The sequence below is a fragment of the Chaetomium fimeti genome (assembly GCF_033439085.1).
Source record: "Chaetomium fimeti strain CBS 168.71 chromosome Unknown B0H64scaffold_11, whole genome shotgun sequence".
NCBI lineage: Eukaryota > Fungi > Ascomycota > Sordariomycetes > Sordariales > Chaetomiaceae > Chaetomium > Chaetomium fimeti.
Genome location: NW_026944339.1, coordinates 59,882 through 74,137, shown reverse-complemented (window position 1 = coordinate 74,137; position 14,256 = coordinate 59,882). Strand labels below are relative to the sequence as shown.

The 14,256-nt window shown below is 56.7% G+C and overlaps 7 protein-coding genes across 7 annotated transcripts; 5 read left to right on the top strand and 2 right to left on the bottom strand.

Annotated features, from left to right (window-relative positions):
* Nucleotides 1–1,100: 1,100 nt before the first annotated feature.
* Nucleotides 1,101–2,350, top strand: B0H64DRAFT_331420 (uncharacterized protein; the record flags this gene model as incomplete). Its single annotated transcript, XM_062800999.1, has 5 exons — nt 1,101–1,274; nt 1,349–1,385; nt 1,450–1,517; nt 1,592–1,968; nt 2,035–2,350. 5 exons carry the CDS (start codon nt 1,101–1,103, stop codon nt 2,348–2,350), a joined length of 972 nt encoding a protein of 323 aa, XP_062654337.1.
* Nucleotides 2,351–2,643: 293 nt separating this feature from the next.
* On the top strand, nt 2,644–6,326 carry B0H64DRAFT_420639 (uncharacterized protein; the record flags this gene model as incomplete). The annotated part of the gene is made up of 7 exons (XM_062805476.1): nt 2,644–2,650; nt 3,647–4,132; nt 4,197–4,314; nt 4,380–4,740; nt 5,233–5,438; nt 5,470–5,616; nt 5,744–6,326. The coding sequence occupies 7 exons, from the start codon at nt 2,644–2,646 to the stop codon at nt 6,324–6,326; spliced, it is 1,908 nt and encodes a 635-aa protein (XP_062654336.1).
* Nucleotides 6,327–6,507: 181 nt separating this feature from the next.
* On the bottom strand, nt 6,508–7,053 carry B0H64DRAFT_420638 (uncharacterized protein; the record flags this gene model as incomplete). The annotated part of the gene is made up of 1 exon (XM_062805475.1): nt 6,508–7,053. The coding sequence occupies one exon, from the start codon at nt 7,051–7,053 to the stop codon at nt 6,508–6,510; it is 546 nt and encodes a 181-aa protein (XP_062654335.1).
* Nucleotides 7,054–7,766: 713 nt separating this feature from the next.
* B0H64DRAFT_410715 (uncharacterized protein) lies at nt 7,767–8,512 on the top strand. The gene is made up of 2 exons (XM_062804806.1): nt 7,767–8,092; nt 8,193–8,512. Exons 1-2 carry the CDS (start codon nt 7,868–7,870, stop codon nt 8,421–8,423), a joined length of 456 nt encoding a protein of 151 aa, XP_062654334.1. The 5' UTR covers nt 7,767–7,867; the 3' UTR covers nt 8,424–8,512.
* Nucleotides 8,513–9,459: 947 nt separating this feature from the next.
* Nucleotides 9,460–11,149, top strand: B0H64DRAFT_48207 (uncharacterized protein). The gene is made up of 4 exons (XM_062808305.1): nt 9,460–9,614; nt 9,683–10,150; nt 10,214–10,351; nt 10,415–11,149. Exons 1-4 carry the CDS (start codon nt 9,558–9,560, stop codon nt 11,063–11,065), a joined length of 1,314 nt encoding a protein of 437 aa, XP_062654333.1. The 5' UTR covers nt 9,460–9,557; the 3' UTR covers nt 11,066–11,149.
* Nucleotides 11,150–12,308, bottom strand: B0H64DRAFT_48199 (cutinase-domain-containing protein). Its single transcript, XM_062808304.1, has 4 exons — nt 11,898–12,308; nt 11,722–11,830; nt 11,567–11,652; nt 11,150–11,506 (listed from the first exon to the last, which is right to left on the bottom strand). The coding sequence occupies exons 1-4, from the start codon at nt 12,219–12,221 to the stop codon at nt 11,234–11,236; spliced, it is 792 nt and encodes a 263-aa protein (XP_062654332.1). The 5' UTR covers nt 12,222–12,308; the 3' UTR covers nt 11,150–11,233.
* A 1,017-nt stretch (nt 12,309–13,325) lies between these two features.
* Nucleotides 13,326–14,181, top strand: B0H64DRAFT_420635 (uncharacterized protein; the record flags this gene model as incomplete). The annotated part of the gene is made up of 3 exons (XM_062805474.1): nt 13,326–13,530; nt 13,583–14,088; nt 14,125–14,181. The coding sequence occupies 3 exons, from the start codon at nt 13,326–13,328 to the stop codon at nt 14,179–14,181; spliced, it is 768 nt and encodes a 255-aa protein (XP_062654331.1).
* Nucleotides 14,182–14,256: the final 75 nt, after the last annotated feature.

Sequence of the window (14,256 nt, the reverse complement as noted above, 5' to 3'; positions counted from 1 at the left end):
TGGTTTCATGGGAAGATGTCGCCAAGCTGGGGAAACCAGTCGGAGCAGACGACAGTGGCGTCGGCCACATGGCAACATCCCCTGCTATCCTTGACACACGATGCACTTGTCAATGACAAGTGCATCGTGCACGCCTCTCTCCACAGTATCCTTGGCTTGAAGCAAGAAGGCGCGAGTTCTTAACTCGTTGCGTTTTGGTTGTCACAGCCCAAAGGCTCTGAGAAAGCTTTTCTCATGCAGCCACATCCAAACCGACAAAAAAGAAGCGAGGGCGCAAACGTCAAGGAAGCCCAGATGGAACCTGGGGCTCCACAAAACTGAAAGGCCGGGCGGGCATCTTTGAAAGCACAGGCAAAATAATTAGGTACATACTTACCTCCCTCATTACATATATATGGACGGCAAATCTCGCCGATGGTTGTGCTCGTTACGGTGCCCAGTTTCATGAGGATTCCTTGCGCCCACCGTCCCTTTTGACAGTCCATCCCCGGCCGTTTAGTTACACAGTATGGGAGGTGACGGGACGGAATTTCCAAAAGGGGGCATGCCCCGCGGGCTGCGCAAGTTATGAAGGCCCGCCCAGATGGAGACCCAGGGGCTTGGACGGGGGGCGGCTCGAAGCCGGTTAAGCCGGGCTCAGCGAGCGGCCCATGCAGATCCAAGATACCCCATGCCCCGATGGGACGTCGGGAGATGACAACCAGCGACCAATAGCGTGACCGAATCTGAAGATCGTCCGCCGGGGTGACAGATGGGTGGACAATTGCTGGAGCGTCAGGGTGTCCTTGGAAATTAGTTGATTGGAGGACGAATTGGTGGCAATGACACAAAAGAAAAGCGACAGTTGAATTCTTGCGTGAGGGTTTTGTAAACCTTCCCCTCGAGTCCGCGCAGCCCACAAGCGATTTCACAATATATCGTCCCCATCATGGCCCAGCCGTAGCGAGAACCCACTTAGTCTGGTGATCCGTCCCAGCGCCCCCGACTTCGAAGCTCGCGCGCGAGCCCCTGGTGTGTGAGGGAAAGCTTACCACTTTACCTCAAGTGTGTTGGAAGCCGAAACCAACACCTGGCTGGGACCAGCCAGCACAGGTCGCAACATGGCCGACACTCCCCCTCATCCAGACCTCTACAAGAACATCGCTGCACCCTTGATTGCCTACTCTGCCGTCTGTCAGATCGTAATCCTGATTGTCGTGTCTCTGCGCTTCTACATCCGGCTCCGCCTCCTTCGGAAGTTTGGGGTGGATGATATGGCCCTTGCAGCAACACTGGTTCGAGCCCCTGGTCTCCTGTTTATTTCGGGTGGAGTACCCAACAAGTCGAACATTCTAACAGTGGTCCTTAGACCGCAACGATCGGTTCAATGATCGGAATCGCCTATGGTACATAGTGCTCGGAACCCAGCCCTAGACTCGTCTTTGATCGGCCAATATTGACCCCTTATAGCGAGCCGGCTCGGGCTAGGTCGTCATCTCGACGTCCTTTCAACGGATGACAGGTCAGCGTTGTTCAAGGTACGTGCTGGACAGTGTCGCCGAAGCCATCCCCATCCGCAACACCGCCACCATCATGCTCACACTATTCGTAGCTGCTCTTCTTCGCGTCCTTGGGCTATCATGTCACCCTCATGCTGCTCAAGTCGACCTTCCTCCTCCAGTTCCGGCGCGTTTTCCCACTCCCCAACTTCCAACGGCTCTGTGATATCTTCTTAGCCTTCCTGGGCGTGTGGACTGTCGTCGGCCTCATTGGAGGTGCTACCGTCTGCCTTCCCGTCTCCAAAAACTGGGACCTTGAAGATCCGATTTGGGCGTGTGAACCGCGTTTCTGGTTTTGGCTGGCCCACGGCATCGTCCATCTTATCACGGACCTCCTCATCTTCATCATGCCACTACCCATGTTGAAAACGTTGCCTCTGCCGCCGCTGCATAAAATCGTCCTGATTGCCGTTTTCTGTTTAGGGTTCTTGTTTGTCATCCCCCCCCGTCTTTGGTGCATCTTGTTAAAGGCTGATCGTTGACTTGCTTCTCGCAGAACCTGCATCATCTCTGGCCTTCGCTTGACGACGCTACACTCAGCGCTTCGGGACCGAGATGTGAGCTATACGTCAGCCTCTACCGCATATTGGTCCCTAGGGGAAGTTGTGTGTTCGATCGTGTGCCTTTGCATACCCACACTCCGCCCACTTGTGGGGAGTTGTTGCGCTCATCGGTTGGGAGAGGGGAATATCATGGAGCGCGGGTCACGGAGGTTCGGATTTTACGCCATTAGCTTACCGAGCACAGTCGGGCCCCCAAGTCCATTACCAAGACTGCAAGAACCTCCAATACCAATTAATGATAGAGCATAATAATACCGTTTTTACATGTTTGGTTCATGTCCCCACGGGAGACGAAGTTCGACCTTGACCTGGCGACCAGCAAGGTTTGGTGATTGGTGTTTGAATTTCGCAAACGAGTAGAAGGGTCCGTATAGTGTCATGTGTTGATGACATGTTTGTCGGGAAGGAGAGATGCGCGGGTTGTTCCCACCCGCCCGTTTACTGACCACGGCACGTTTGGTGTCATCCAAGATCCAAACCCTCGTGTTTACACTGTGCAGAATCGTGGTGCAAGAAAGGACCAGTAATCGCACCATATTGACATGGGCAGTATGTCAATATTTGGATCTAACTGAAACAAAAGTGTTGAAACCGGACTGCCCCTTCTCTCCGCATGCGCCGGCTCCTGCTAGTCGAGGCCGCGGGGAGGGCGGGGGCGGTTACAGAGTGCCTTCCTCTCGGTCGAGATTGTGCGGTTACCCCGAGCGCTCGAAGCCTTTTCGGTGTTCTTGTTTCTTCTGTAAATCCTGGAATCGTGGCTGCAGGGGGCCGCACCCGGTAGCCCCTTGCGGGGAGTGGACGCGGGCATCACACGCGCAAAGCTCGGGTACGATCCCCGGGCGTGGGTTGCTTGGGGGTGTAACCCCGGTGAAATGAGGGATACGGCGGCATGCAGCATGCGGCAGACCGAGCCCTGTTAGGTTAAGAGACGAAGTCACGGTGCTTTCCGTGTTCCAAAACCCAGCTCTCCTGTTCCGTCCACGCATAACTTACACAAGCGCACGGACCCTTTGACGGGGCGAGGTTTCGGTTTATTGCATCCCGGATTGGACCTGAGTCGGGAAGTTCTGGCTCTTTTGGGAAGATCTGCTGTTTTGCCTGGGTGATAGGACGGGATCTCCTGCTTTGCAAGATCCGCGTTCCGCGACGAGGCCCGTCCTGGTGGTGGGAGGAAGGGGGGCAACCAATCTTCTCCGCTGCTACTTTTGGCCTTTTCCTTAGGGTTCCGCCCGTGGGCGCTTCACCGATATGATCTGCGTGAAGCAGCCGTCTCACAGCTTGTAAAGTGCGATGTTGCTGACACAAGGCCCGGTTTCTGGGCTGGTTGGGGAGGAAAAGCAGTCTTCGGCAGTTGAGGGCGGGACGAAGGGAGCAGGCCGATGTAGCCGTTATTATCGCTGCCCGACCCTGGCTCGGAGCCGTGCATCTTGATGGGCGTCGTGCTTTTTTTATCGTTTTCTCATATTTGAGCCCCTTGTGTTGGAGGGTGCTCCTTTCCTCTCACTTGTCCTCGTGTATGAACGGCAGAAATGGACAACAATTCAGACGTCGACTATGGCCCACAGCTGAATGTCTTGACTTGGCTGTTGATATCCATTTCGGGCCTCTTTCTTTTCACGCGGCTTTATCTCAAGCACTGCCAACACCGTGGGCTCTGGTGGGATGACTGGATCCTGCTGGCTTCATGGGTGGCCTTGGCGGCTTCGGCCAGTCTCGTCGCGTTCCTCGTCAGCATCGACTACGGCAAGAGGTTCATTCCCTTCCACAACGCCATAAAGTTCGGCTTGCCTGTCAACGTCCTCTCGACGTTGGTGATCATCGCCAACCTCTGGGGCAAAACGTCATTCGCCGTCACTCTCCTGAGGTTACCTGTCCGGTGGATGCGGATCAGCGTGTGGTACATTCTCACGACTCTCACACTGACCCTCACGGCCAGCGTCCTTATGGTTTGGATCGAATGCGGCCCTTTCAAGTTGGCGGGGGATTGTGTCCCGGTTGGTGTATCGATAAGGTACAACGTGTTCTCCTGTGGTAAGGGGGTGCTGATTGCGGGCAAACAACGGAAGCTGAAGCTGACACTCGGTGTGTTTGGTAGCATACTCGGCGGCTGTGGATGTTGCGCTTGCGGTTTTGCCGTGGAAGTACCTGGTGAGCCAGCAGATGAGTAAGAAGGAGAAGACTGGTGCCATGGTTGCAATGAGCATGGGGATATTGTAGGTGACGCAGTACCTAGTACCTACGTTTCGAGAGGTCACTTCAAACTGACGAGGTTTGCCAGCGCTGGAGCGACAGCGGCGGCCAAGGCGTCAACCATCCCACAGCTCCAAGGCAGCACTGATGCTAGGGGCAGCATCCCGCTGGTGGCTCTATCGCTCGCAGAAGCGGCCGTGTGCATTGTCGCAGCATCGATACCCATCCTCCGGGCGCTCTCGCGGGGAGGGTTTCGAGGACCTGTCCATTTTGGATACCAGACGGGTTATGGAACAGCCATGGTCGAATCTGAACGGCAGGGGGTGACAAGCCTGCGAAGCCAAACGACTTTTGTCTCATTGCCAATTCAAGGCTCCCGGCGCCCGCAGTCTGGGCAGCTGGAAACCGGAATAGGAATCCAACAACAACAACAACGGCGGGGCACATCTGTTAGTTCCGAGGAAACTGGAACGCTGAGGAGCGAACGAAGCACCGAAGCGCTCCCGCAAAAAGCTGATGACGAGCGGAGCGACGAAGACAGTATTGAAATGACTGATTATAGGGGTCAACCGCAATCCCCCATCGACTTTACCGGGTCCAATGCGTTCTGATAACCAACCTATCCAGGTTGCTGAGTACCAGTGCGCTGCTGCCCCCGAGTGAGTGTGGGAGAAGCGCCCCTCGGTTATGGATGTACCAAACCCCGCCAAGGCCCCACCGAATCCCCGCGTGGTCTGTGCGCGCCCCATGGCAGTTCGGCATTGAGTTTCCCAAGTCTGCGCAAGCGCGGCGCGGTCGTGTTCGCGAAGCGGTGTCCATGCTTGGTACCTGAATTTCCAGACGGCTCGATCCACTCCACAATGCCCGCCAACACAGTCCCGCGAGGTGCGCGCTGGGCTCCGGTGTCGGGCTCCGCCAACGTTGACTCGGGCTACCGGCAGCTCTGGAATGACCCGGACAAGTCGTACGCGTACATTTGTTGGTGCCAGCCGCCATTTCCCGTCGATAACGACGACAACGACGACGACGACGACGACGACGACGACAAAGACGATGAAGAGGAGGGGGAAGATGGTTGCGACGGTGGCAAGACGTGCCTCTGCGGCAAGCCGGCACAGGAACATCCCGATCACAAATGGATAACGATGTACGCCTGTCGCCGCAAGTTTTTGTGCCAGGTTGACATGGCCCGATTTCGCGACCCCCGGCAATTTCGACATGCACACGTTTAGCGACCACGCAGCGTACGGGGTGGTGGAGGTAATCGAGAACCTGCTGCTGGATTTCGTCGAGGCGAACGGCAATTGGAGAGAACAATGGGTTGTGTGCGAGGCGCTGGCGTTTTTCCTGCAGACGGACTTGGCCGAGGATCTCATGGGGTGGGTTGATTGCTTCCGTTGAACGTTGACATTGCCGCCGCAGCTCGCAGCTAACCACACGTATACGACCCAGGATCGACGATCCGGACACGGTCAACCACCTCATCCGCCTCGTCGGGCGCACTTTTCTCGCCATGCTCGCCCAACTGGAACGCCAGCGCCGCCTCGGCCCCGACTCCGAAGTCAAGGACCTCGGCCTGATCATGTCCTTATACATCGAGACTGCCAGGACCATGCAGGTCAACGATCTGCTCAAGGACGGCGACGAGGAAACAGTCGAGCTGAAGATGCCCGACGGGTCCACGGAAAAATACACCTTCGACCTCGGCAAGTTGGACGAGTACATTCTCGGCTATGTCGAACGCCACAGCATTTCGGTGCCGGACGCGCCTCAGGACGGCGAGGGCGCCGCCGAGGAGCTACCCCCCCAGACGAGTGAGGACCCCTGGAACACGGCCGAGGCGTTCCGCCGGTACGAGAGGGTCCACGGGAAAGCGAGCGGGCCTGGGGAGAAGCCGGCCATAGGCGGGGACCGTTACGACATCACCACCTGGACGAGTGCCGAGCGGCGGTCGGCCAGCTTCAAGAAGCGGGACCCGTTTAGCAAGAAGGAGATTGCGGCGCTCAAGCTGGGTTTTATGCTGGGTTTTGAGTAAGGGCACATTGTTGCCGGGGTTTCATTTTTGGGGATAGTTGCCCGTGCCTTGAATTTCCTGCTTTGGATGTCACCAGTGTAGGACTTAGTGGTGCGTGGAAACAGTATTTACTGTGTATTCGTATTTCCGCATCGACGGTCAGGCTGCGTCCACGTGGTCCCATGTGGTGTTGCGTGCCGATCTACTCATCAAAATGAGACTGCACGTGGTGTGCCACAGCCGCCTCATCGCCTCGGAAATCGCCGCAGACGGGACAGATTGACTCCTGAGCGGCAGCCTCCTCGAGGCTGTTGTTGCCCGTTGCTGCCTCGGTTGCAGTGTTTCGCGCGCCCTTCCCTTTGCCGCGCTTCTTGGCTGGCTTGATGTACGCATCGAGGCCCAGCGGCTGCGTAGATTGCGGCGCTTGATCTAACCTCACATCGGTGAAGTCTCGCCGTCCCTGTCCCCTCGGGGCAACGCCGGCCGGCCCCGTCTCCGCAGCCGCCTCCATGTTGCCGTCCGGTTGGATTGGGTGAAGTCCTGTTGAGGCGGCGCCTCCCGCCATACGCTGGACTCGACCGACTCTCCCGTCTGTCAAGCGCACCTTGATCCCCCGCGGGTGATTGCCTTTGGTCAACAGCTGAGACACAACCCCTTGCACGGTGCGCCCTGTAGGCTGGTCGGCCTTGAGAACAATATCGACCACTGTCCCTGGAGTAACCTGGTTTGTCGTTGGGACGGTTGGCATCTTGGAGTTTGGGCGATGAGATTTAGTTTGGTTGGGTGAATGGATGCGCAGAACACTCACGCCGAGCCCGGTCATTCGCTGGCGCAAGAAATCCTCGAATCCCTGCGCGCACGCGCGCTCGGGCGACACAAGGCGATAAGCCCGACGTGCCCCACCACAGACGATAAGCCCCACCGCCGACGACATCCCTCGCCGCTGATGATATTTACGCCAGCACAGCAGCGGGCTGGACGATAACTGAACAACATTAACATCCATCGCGATGTGGACGACAAATTTGAATGAATCCGAGTACATTGAAAGATCAAAAAGCATTACAACCAGGGCCTATTAACTCCCAAGCCCTTCCGATTCAATCCCTTCGAGTCTTTTAAAGCCTTCGCCTTCGGCAAGTATTTGATAGTCAAGCTCAGTTTGGGTTGTGGCCGTCAAGTATACTGCTGTGATAACCGACGCCGAAGGAGTCAAGGACGGGCGGGAAGGGCCAGGGTCTACTCTCTATCCCCTTGCACCTTTTATAGTGAGGAAGAAAGACGTATTACCGGCGGGCTAGGAGGTACCCAATGCTTCCCAAACTAGTTGCCGGTAAAGGGTCGCGCATGAACGACATTTGCTCCTGCGAGAGTTGTCGTTCAGTCGCTCCCTCGCTTCAGTTGTCGTTGATCCTGGAGGCGGGTTAGGGTTGCCGGCAACAGCCCCGACTGGCCAGAACCGCCCCATGGCCCCAGTGCATTTCCACACTGAAACCCGAACTCCGCCGACGCAACCGAATCCTGCCCGCCGTCAATTCACCATCGTCACGACTCACGACTGAATGGCGGCAGACTCAAGCCACGAAACCACCCCTCTTCTACCCAACGCCGAGCAAGAGGATTTAACTCACAACACCGACACGATGGGCAGCACCCTACTCTGGAAGACAGGCGCCGTGTTCGGGGCCACTGCCGTCGGACTCGGTGCATTCGGCGCCCACGGACTTAAGAAGCACATCTCAGACCCCAATAAGCTGGCTAACTGGTCTACTGCTGCCCAGTATCAGGTACACGCAATTCATTCATTTATTCCCATACATGCATGCGCATACGTGCATCGCCGAGTTGTGAGACAGTTGTACTGACCCAGTGAACCCCGCTCCACAGCTCGTTCACTCGGTCGCCCTTCTCGTGGCTAGCAACAACCCGGTTGCCGGCGCTTTGTTCACCGCTGGCATGACCATGTTCAGCGGCAGCATATATGCCCTGACACTTGACACCGAGAGATTCCGCTTCATGGGCCCCGTCACGCCTCTCGGGGGCCTCTGCCTCATGGCTGGCTGGCTGGCCCTGGCGTTCGGAAAAAGAGGCGCCGGAATGCGGTGGCCGCGGTTTTAGGCGGCGTGCGCCGTCGGGGTGCGTCGAGTCATGTAAGATTAATGGGGGTGCCTCAGGAAATAGGTACCTACCTGGAGGCTGTATGTACCATTACGGGGGGGTGGGGGGGGGGGGGGGGGGGGGGGGTCTAGCACATGTATCGCCGTGTGGTTGTACATGTATCGCCGTGTGGTTGTACCACGACACAGGAGGAACACACGGGCCGGCAACCACAAACAATACGACTTCTCCCGCGAGAATCTGAAGTATAGTCTGACAATACACGCTACTCACTCAAAAGACAAACATACTTTCTGTTCCCTCCGCTGACAACTGTCGCTACTCAGCCCAGTACGGATGGCACCACGTTCTGCTGTCAAACAGTCAGTCCGGTTCGTTCGCTAGTGCATCACGGTGTGAAAGTTGGGAAGCACACCATCGAGGTCCGGGGCCACGGGCGAGTTCGGCGCGCGCTGGGCGCTGATAGTTCTCATAAGCAGTATGTCTATATGGCAGAAAGCGGCAGCCGCTGCGTCGGTGGCCTAAGGGGGAAGGCTGGCTTCACAGGACGTCTCGTACGAACCGAATGTTAGTTATACCCTTGGTTGGAAATACCGTTTTTAGGCGATAGTATGTTATGTTAGGGGCATGCAGACTAGGGCCATACGTGTGTTGCCTCGGCATGCGTTTGACGTCAGACTGGGCCGCAAAGGCCTGTGAGCATGGATATTATGTTAAGCAGTAAGCCTAGATATCCTATTGCCGCATATCTCAAGCTCCTTCAAAAGCATATAATACGTTTTGGACACCGTCACCAGCTCCCTAGTGCTTACCCCAAGTGCAGCCTCCCGCAAGCCAATGGCCTCCCCTCGTAGCACCCCTGCGCCCCTCCTGCGCCCCCCTGCACCTCGCGCTGAATGCGGCTCAGACGATCCCTTCAAGCCCTCTTGGCCTCTAAGGCTGAGCGGGGAGACTCTCGGCCAACCCTGAATCTTAAATGTAATGCTGACAGGCAGATGGTTTACGATATAAAACTCTGAATCTCCTTCAGGCTAAGTCCGCGGGAATCTATGAAAATAGCAACTACCGGCATTTAAACTACAACCCTTGGACGTAATTACGTCCCCTCGTGGTCACGGCAGTACCCCGAAGACCATGCCCGGTGTGCCCAAGAGCAAAGGCTGCAACACCTGCCGGAAGCAGAAGAAGTTGGTAAGCCACCTACCCACCGCACCCACACCACAACCAGTACCACGGGAGAAGCTTACAGACCTCCCCAGTGCGACGAAGCACAGCCAAAATGCGGCAGATGCGTGCGCCTAAAGACAGAATGCGTCGGAATCGGCGTCAGGCGCTTTCTCTTCAAACAAGACGCGCTAACCCGCTACGCCGCCCCCGCCCGCAGCACCACCTCCCCGCGACCAGCCCCGAGCAGCGAGACAACGCGGATCGCGGGCGCCCTGGTGCACATCCTCGAGATCCGCGACATCCGGCACGACATCCGCTCGATCGGCGGGAAGTACTTCCTGGACCTGCCGCGGCGGGTCGGCCACCTGGCAGCGGCGTACGACGCGTCGGTGGCGGCGCTGGTGGCCTCGTACAGCGCGCTGTACGGCCGCGGGGGCGGCAGGACGGCCTCTCTGATGAGGTACGGGGACGCGCTGGCCGCTACGCGGGTAGCGCTTCCGGAGGGGGGGATACCGACGGTCGTCAAGATGTACATGGTGTTTAACATCTACGTTTGCCAGGTACGTTGGGGACGCCGCCCCGATATACCAACGCACTTTCAAGGGCTCTGACAGGGAATATAGGAATGGACGTGCGACACCGACCCTGTCAGGTCATCCAAGCATAGGGAAATGCTCGCCTTCCTTCTGCGCGAGGTTGTGGCCAGGGGGGAGTTACCGCAGATCGACACTAATTATATCTACGCCCTTTGCCAGATGGTAGTACGTCAGCCGCCTATCTCCAGCGCCAGCTTTGAACCCTGATACTAACAGACCAAACCCCAGGTCTACGAAAGCTTCGTCAACGAGAAGGTCGAGCTGGGCCCGTGGTTCTGGGAAGCCTACGGCGTGGTGAGGCACACTGGGCCGTACCCCTACCACTACGGAAAGACCTTCCTGAGCATCCGGCTAGAGACCTACGCCGAGGCCTCCCTCTACTTCCGCTCCCCGCGCCGGAACCTGCCCCAGCTTACGCAGATCCACAACCTCATCCAGGCCGAGAGGCCCGCGCTCTGGGCCGAGGTAGAGGCGTGGACAGCCACCTGCCGGGACCCTAGCGCGCCGGACGCCGCGCACCGTGCCCTCCTCTCCTACCAGACCGCCTACGGCCTCCTCCTGTCCATAGGCGCGCGAGTGATACGGGCCATCAGACGGGTGAATCCCGACATCGACCTCCTCCTACAATCGTACAACTTGTGTGACGATGCGATCCGGCTCGCGAGGCAGTCGGAGGCGGGCCACCGGCCGTTCGGGGCGTGGTTCGTGCCTAAGTTCCTGAGGCTCGTCAGGGCGGGCGTGCCGGGGTATCGTAGGGGGGAGGTCGACGCGCTGATGAGGGACTTTGCGCAGGACTTTAAGGGGATTGACTATATCAAGGAGTCGGAGTGGGTGGAGGGGCGGTATAATGCGATGGAGGATATGGTGTCAGGACAGTAATTGGCACACAGTGCAGATACAAACAGCTATAACTCTAAAATAACTCTGTCTAATAGTAGAGACAAAATTATAAACCTGCCCACCTCCTATTCCAGCTATACCAACCCCCACATTCCAAGACTAGGTGATCTCCGCGCCTAACATATTTGGTAAGATGCGGTAGGTTCTTTACCACCTAAAGGGCATAGCCCGGCGGGTCGCGCCAGACTCCGAAACACTAGGAGTAGCACTGGCGGAGGGGCTGGGCGCGCTGCTATCTGGGTCCTCATACTGCCGGACAAAGAACTCGACCACCTCGGCGCCGTATGTTTCATGGTAGTGAAGGTGGGCGGGAATGACTGGGTCCGAGCCGGCATCGCAGAAGACGTCGCCAGCATCGCAGTAGGAGACGAGCCGGCCGCCGAGGGCGTCAAGTCCGCTGGAGTTATGGCGATGGAAGACCTGTTTGAAACTCATTAGACATTTGGTCGTTTTTTGCAGAAGATGAACCCATAAACTTACGCCCTCGAAATCAGGGTTGGCGGTTCCCTTTCTGTACTTGGCTTTGGGGGCGAGGGACGGGTCGCCGAAGAGGGCCACAGCCACGACTGTTCGTCACAAATATTTAGCATTAACAACCTTTTCCACTCCCTTTTTTTCCGGGGCTGAGCTCTCACTGTTCTTGGTAACGTCGTCGTCCAGACTATCGAGGTTCTTCCCGGTCTCTGGGTAGGGCGACCACGCAACGACGGTCCCGCTGAGCGCATTCGCCGTGATCTGCGCGCCCTTCACAAACCAATCAGCCTACGATCCCTCGAGAACCGTTGTTTTCCACATTTCGTTCCATTAATACCTGCGAGTATCCAAGGAGAGCAATCTTGCCATTGGGGCAAGCCTCTGTGTAGTCGATCAGGCTCTGCCTCACGACGTGGATGCCGTTGCGCACCGAGTCGAAGTAGACGGGGTCTTTATTCGATGCGGGGTAGTCGATCGCCTGGAAGGCGGAGCCGCTAATCTCGTTGAGGACCGCCTCGGCGATGGCCCCCGAGACGCCTGGGCCGGGACGCTCCTCGGTCCCGCGGGCGACAAAGATCTGGAGGCCCGGGGCGCACTCGATGGTGTGGTTAGAGGCTACCACCAAGGAGGCGAGAAGGGCAGCCGCTAAGAAGGCCGACATTCTTAACTAGGGCAAATAACACAAGAGGGGTTTATAAATGGGGAGGTGGTTTGTTGATACAGAGGAGTCGGCAGAGGAGTCGGGGATGTGAGTTGAGATGCTCTCTGATTCAGTACTATCGAGAACCGGACTTGAAAGCCCTTAAATATTCGATTTCGCAAATCTCGTCATGGGACTACGATGAACAATAGAGAGCTGGAAATAATGCCGAGCCTATCTTTTGTCTATTCATTGGCTCCGAGAAGGCACAGAACATCACGATCGCGCGGTAGAGCATGTATTAGGCCACCAAGGCGGCGCTGACGGGAGCTCGGCCTAGCCCGATTTGGAGAAACTATGTGATCGGGCTGACCGGGAAAAGCGTGGTGCGAGAGGCGGCTGCGCCACTCATCTCCAGCTTTTCCAAATGGGGGGGTTATGGTGCGCTGGATCAGCGCTTGGCAAACCAAACACTTCCACTCAGCTTGAAGGAGCTGTGGCGTCGTACCGACGGCTCGCCGCAGCAGCCGGTTTGTTCCTCGGCCTGCTCCATGAGCCACCCTGCAGCTAGGGCCAGCAAAGCACCCAAGAACGGGGAGAAACGTAGTACGGGTGAAAACGGGGACGAAACGTAGCAAGAGTAACATTTTGCAAAGCCTATATCAAAATACTGCGACCTAAGGAAACAAACAACAAAAACAAACTGTCGTTGCTAAGCAAATATACAGCACTTGCTGCCAGCGAACCAGAACAACCCCGGACACTTGTCCAACATCACCACTGGCCGCTCTCCTCCGTTGGGTCCTGACCACCACTGGCTGTTCTCCTCCGTCGGGTACATCCACTCGATTATCGTCGCCATGCTGTCCTGCTCCTCAGGGTACGGCTCTAGGAGCGCGGTCACCGAATCGTGCTAGTCGTTACCCCCGATACCCAGGAGCACGCGGGACCTCTCCCAGTACACCGGGGCCCCTCTTTCTTTGTTTTTCCCTGTCCCCGAAGTAATCGTACAAATACGGCCGCCGTTCACCGTCTTTCCTCCTGAGTTCTCCCCGCTCTCGCACAGTTCTCTCCTGTCCCAGGTGTCTTTGCACTTTTCCCGACAGCGACGTCCAAAAACGGACCATGATTTCCAACGCTGGCAAAGAGAAACGACAGTCCGAAAGCAGTGAGTCGGACCGGTCAACTATCAACTTGCCTACCACCGCCGCGTTTTCGGGATATCGCCCCTTCCCTTCAGTCATGAACCTCTATGGCAACTTCTCGGGAATTCTTCAAGCATTTACCCAGAAGCTCTGCGGTGCTAGCGAGGACGACTTTCTCTCGTCGAGTTGCATTTCGGTTACACTACGCAGGGGCCTCTCCATTTCGGGCAAGGCTAGGTTCTTTCTATCTTCGCAATGGGACGACCACCAAAGCTCCCGTTCTCGCCGCTGCGGGTGACGAACTCCCAATCCCCTTCCTTATCAGACTGTCCGACCCCAAGACCGCTATAAAGCTGCCGCCATTGGATACGGAGAAGAACCCGCGGGACATAGTCACCGAGATCTTGTGCGCGTCCAGTGGCAAAGAGCACGGCGTGACCTTCCGGTTTGCGAATGAGGTCGGCATAAAGAGGAGACAGAGAGAGGAGTTTAAATGGCGAGAGACCAAAGGAAGCAAGGAGGATATCAGGGGCCATGAAAGGCAAAATCGATATACGCTATATCGTCTCGCATCCAACCGTCCGGTCGCTTCTTCTTCTTCTTCCGCTCCCATTCCGGACAACACTCAGATAGTAGCTAAGCTGGCGTTCTGCAATGTTATAAACGTGAAACACATTTTTACGCTGGAGTTCCAGGGGACTGGCCTCATGGGGGAGCTAGGTGACCGCTGGACGCTCATAGTCGTAATAACCTCTTTGGCTCTCTACTGGGTGCGCTAGAACGGCAAGAGCAACAAAGCAACAGTTGGGGTGGCACAGATTATACACTCGAAGTAAGGAGTAGTATAGATATATTGCATAGTGGCAACGGGCAAGGATAATACACTGTGTTTAGAGGGTTCACCCTTCGTT

Coding starts and splice junctions, on each gene's coding strand:
- B0H64DRAFT_410715 (XM_062804806.1), top strand. CDS start 7,868: ATGGCGGCAGACTCAAGCCACGAAACCACCCCTCTTCTACCCAACGCC. Junction 8,093..8,192: donor CTACTGCTGCCCAGTATCAG/GTACACGCAATT, acceptor CCCGCTCCACAG/CTCGTTCACTCGGTCGCCCT.
- B0H64DRAFT_48207 (XM_062808305.1), top strand. CDS start 9,558: ATGCCCGGTGTGCCCAAGAGCAAAGGCTGCAACACCTGCCGGAAGCAG. Junction 9,615..9,682: donor GCCGGAAGCAGAAGAAGTTG/GTAAGCCACCTA, acceptor AGACCTCCCCAG/TGCGACGAAGCACAGCCAAA. Junction 10,151..10,213: donor TTAACATCTACGTTTGCCAG/GTACGTTGGGGA, acceptor CAGGGAATATAG/GAATGGACGTGCGACACCGA.
- B0H64DRAFT_48199 (XM_062808304.1), bottom strand. CDS start 12,221: ATGTCGGCCTTCTTAGCGGCTGCCCTTCTCGCCTCCTTGGTGGTAGCC. Junction 11,831..11,897: donor CTCTCCTTGGATACTCGCAG/GTATTAATGGAA, acceptor TGGTTTGTGAAG/GGCGCGCAGATCACGGCGAA. Junction 11,507..11,566: donor CCAACCCTGATTTCGAGGGC/GTAAGTTTATGG, acceptor AGTTTCAAACAG/GTCTTCCATCGCCATAACTC.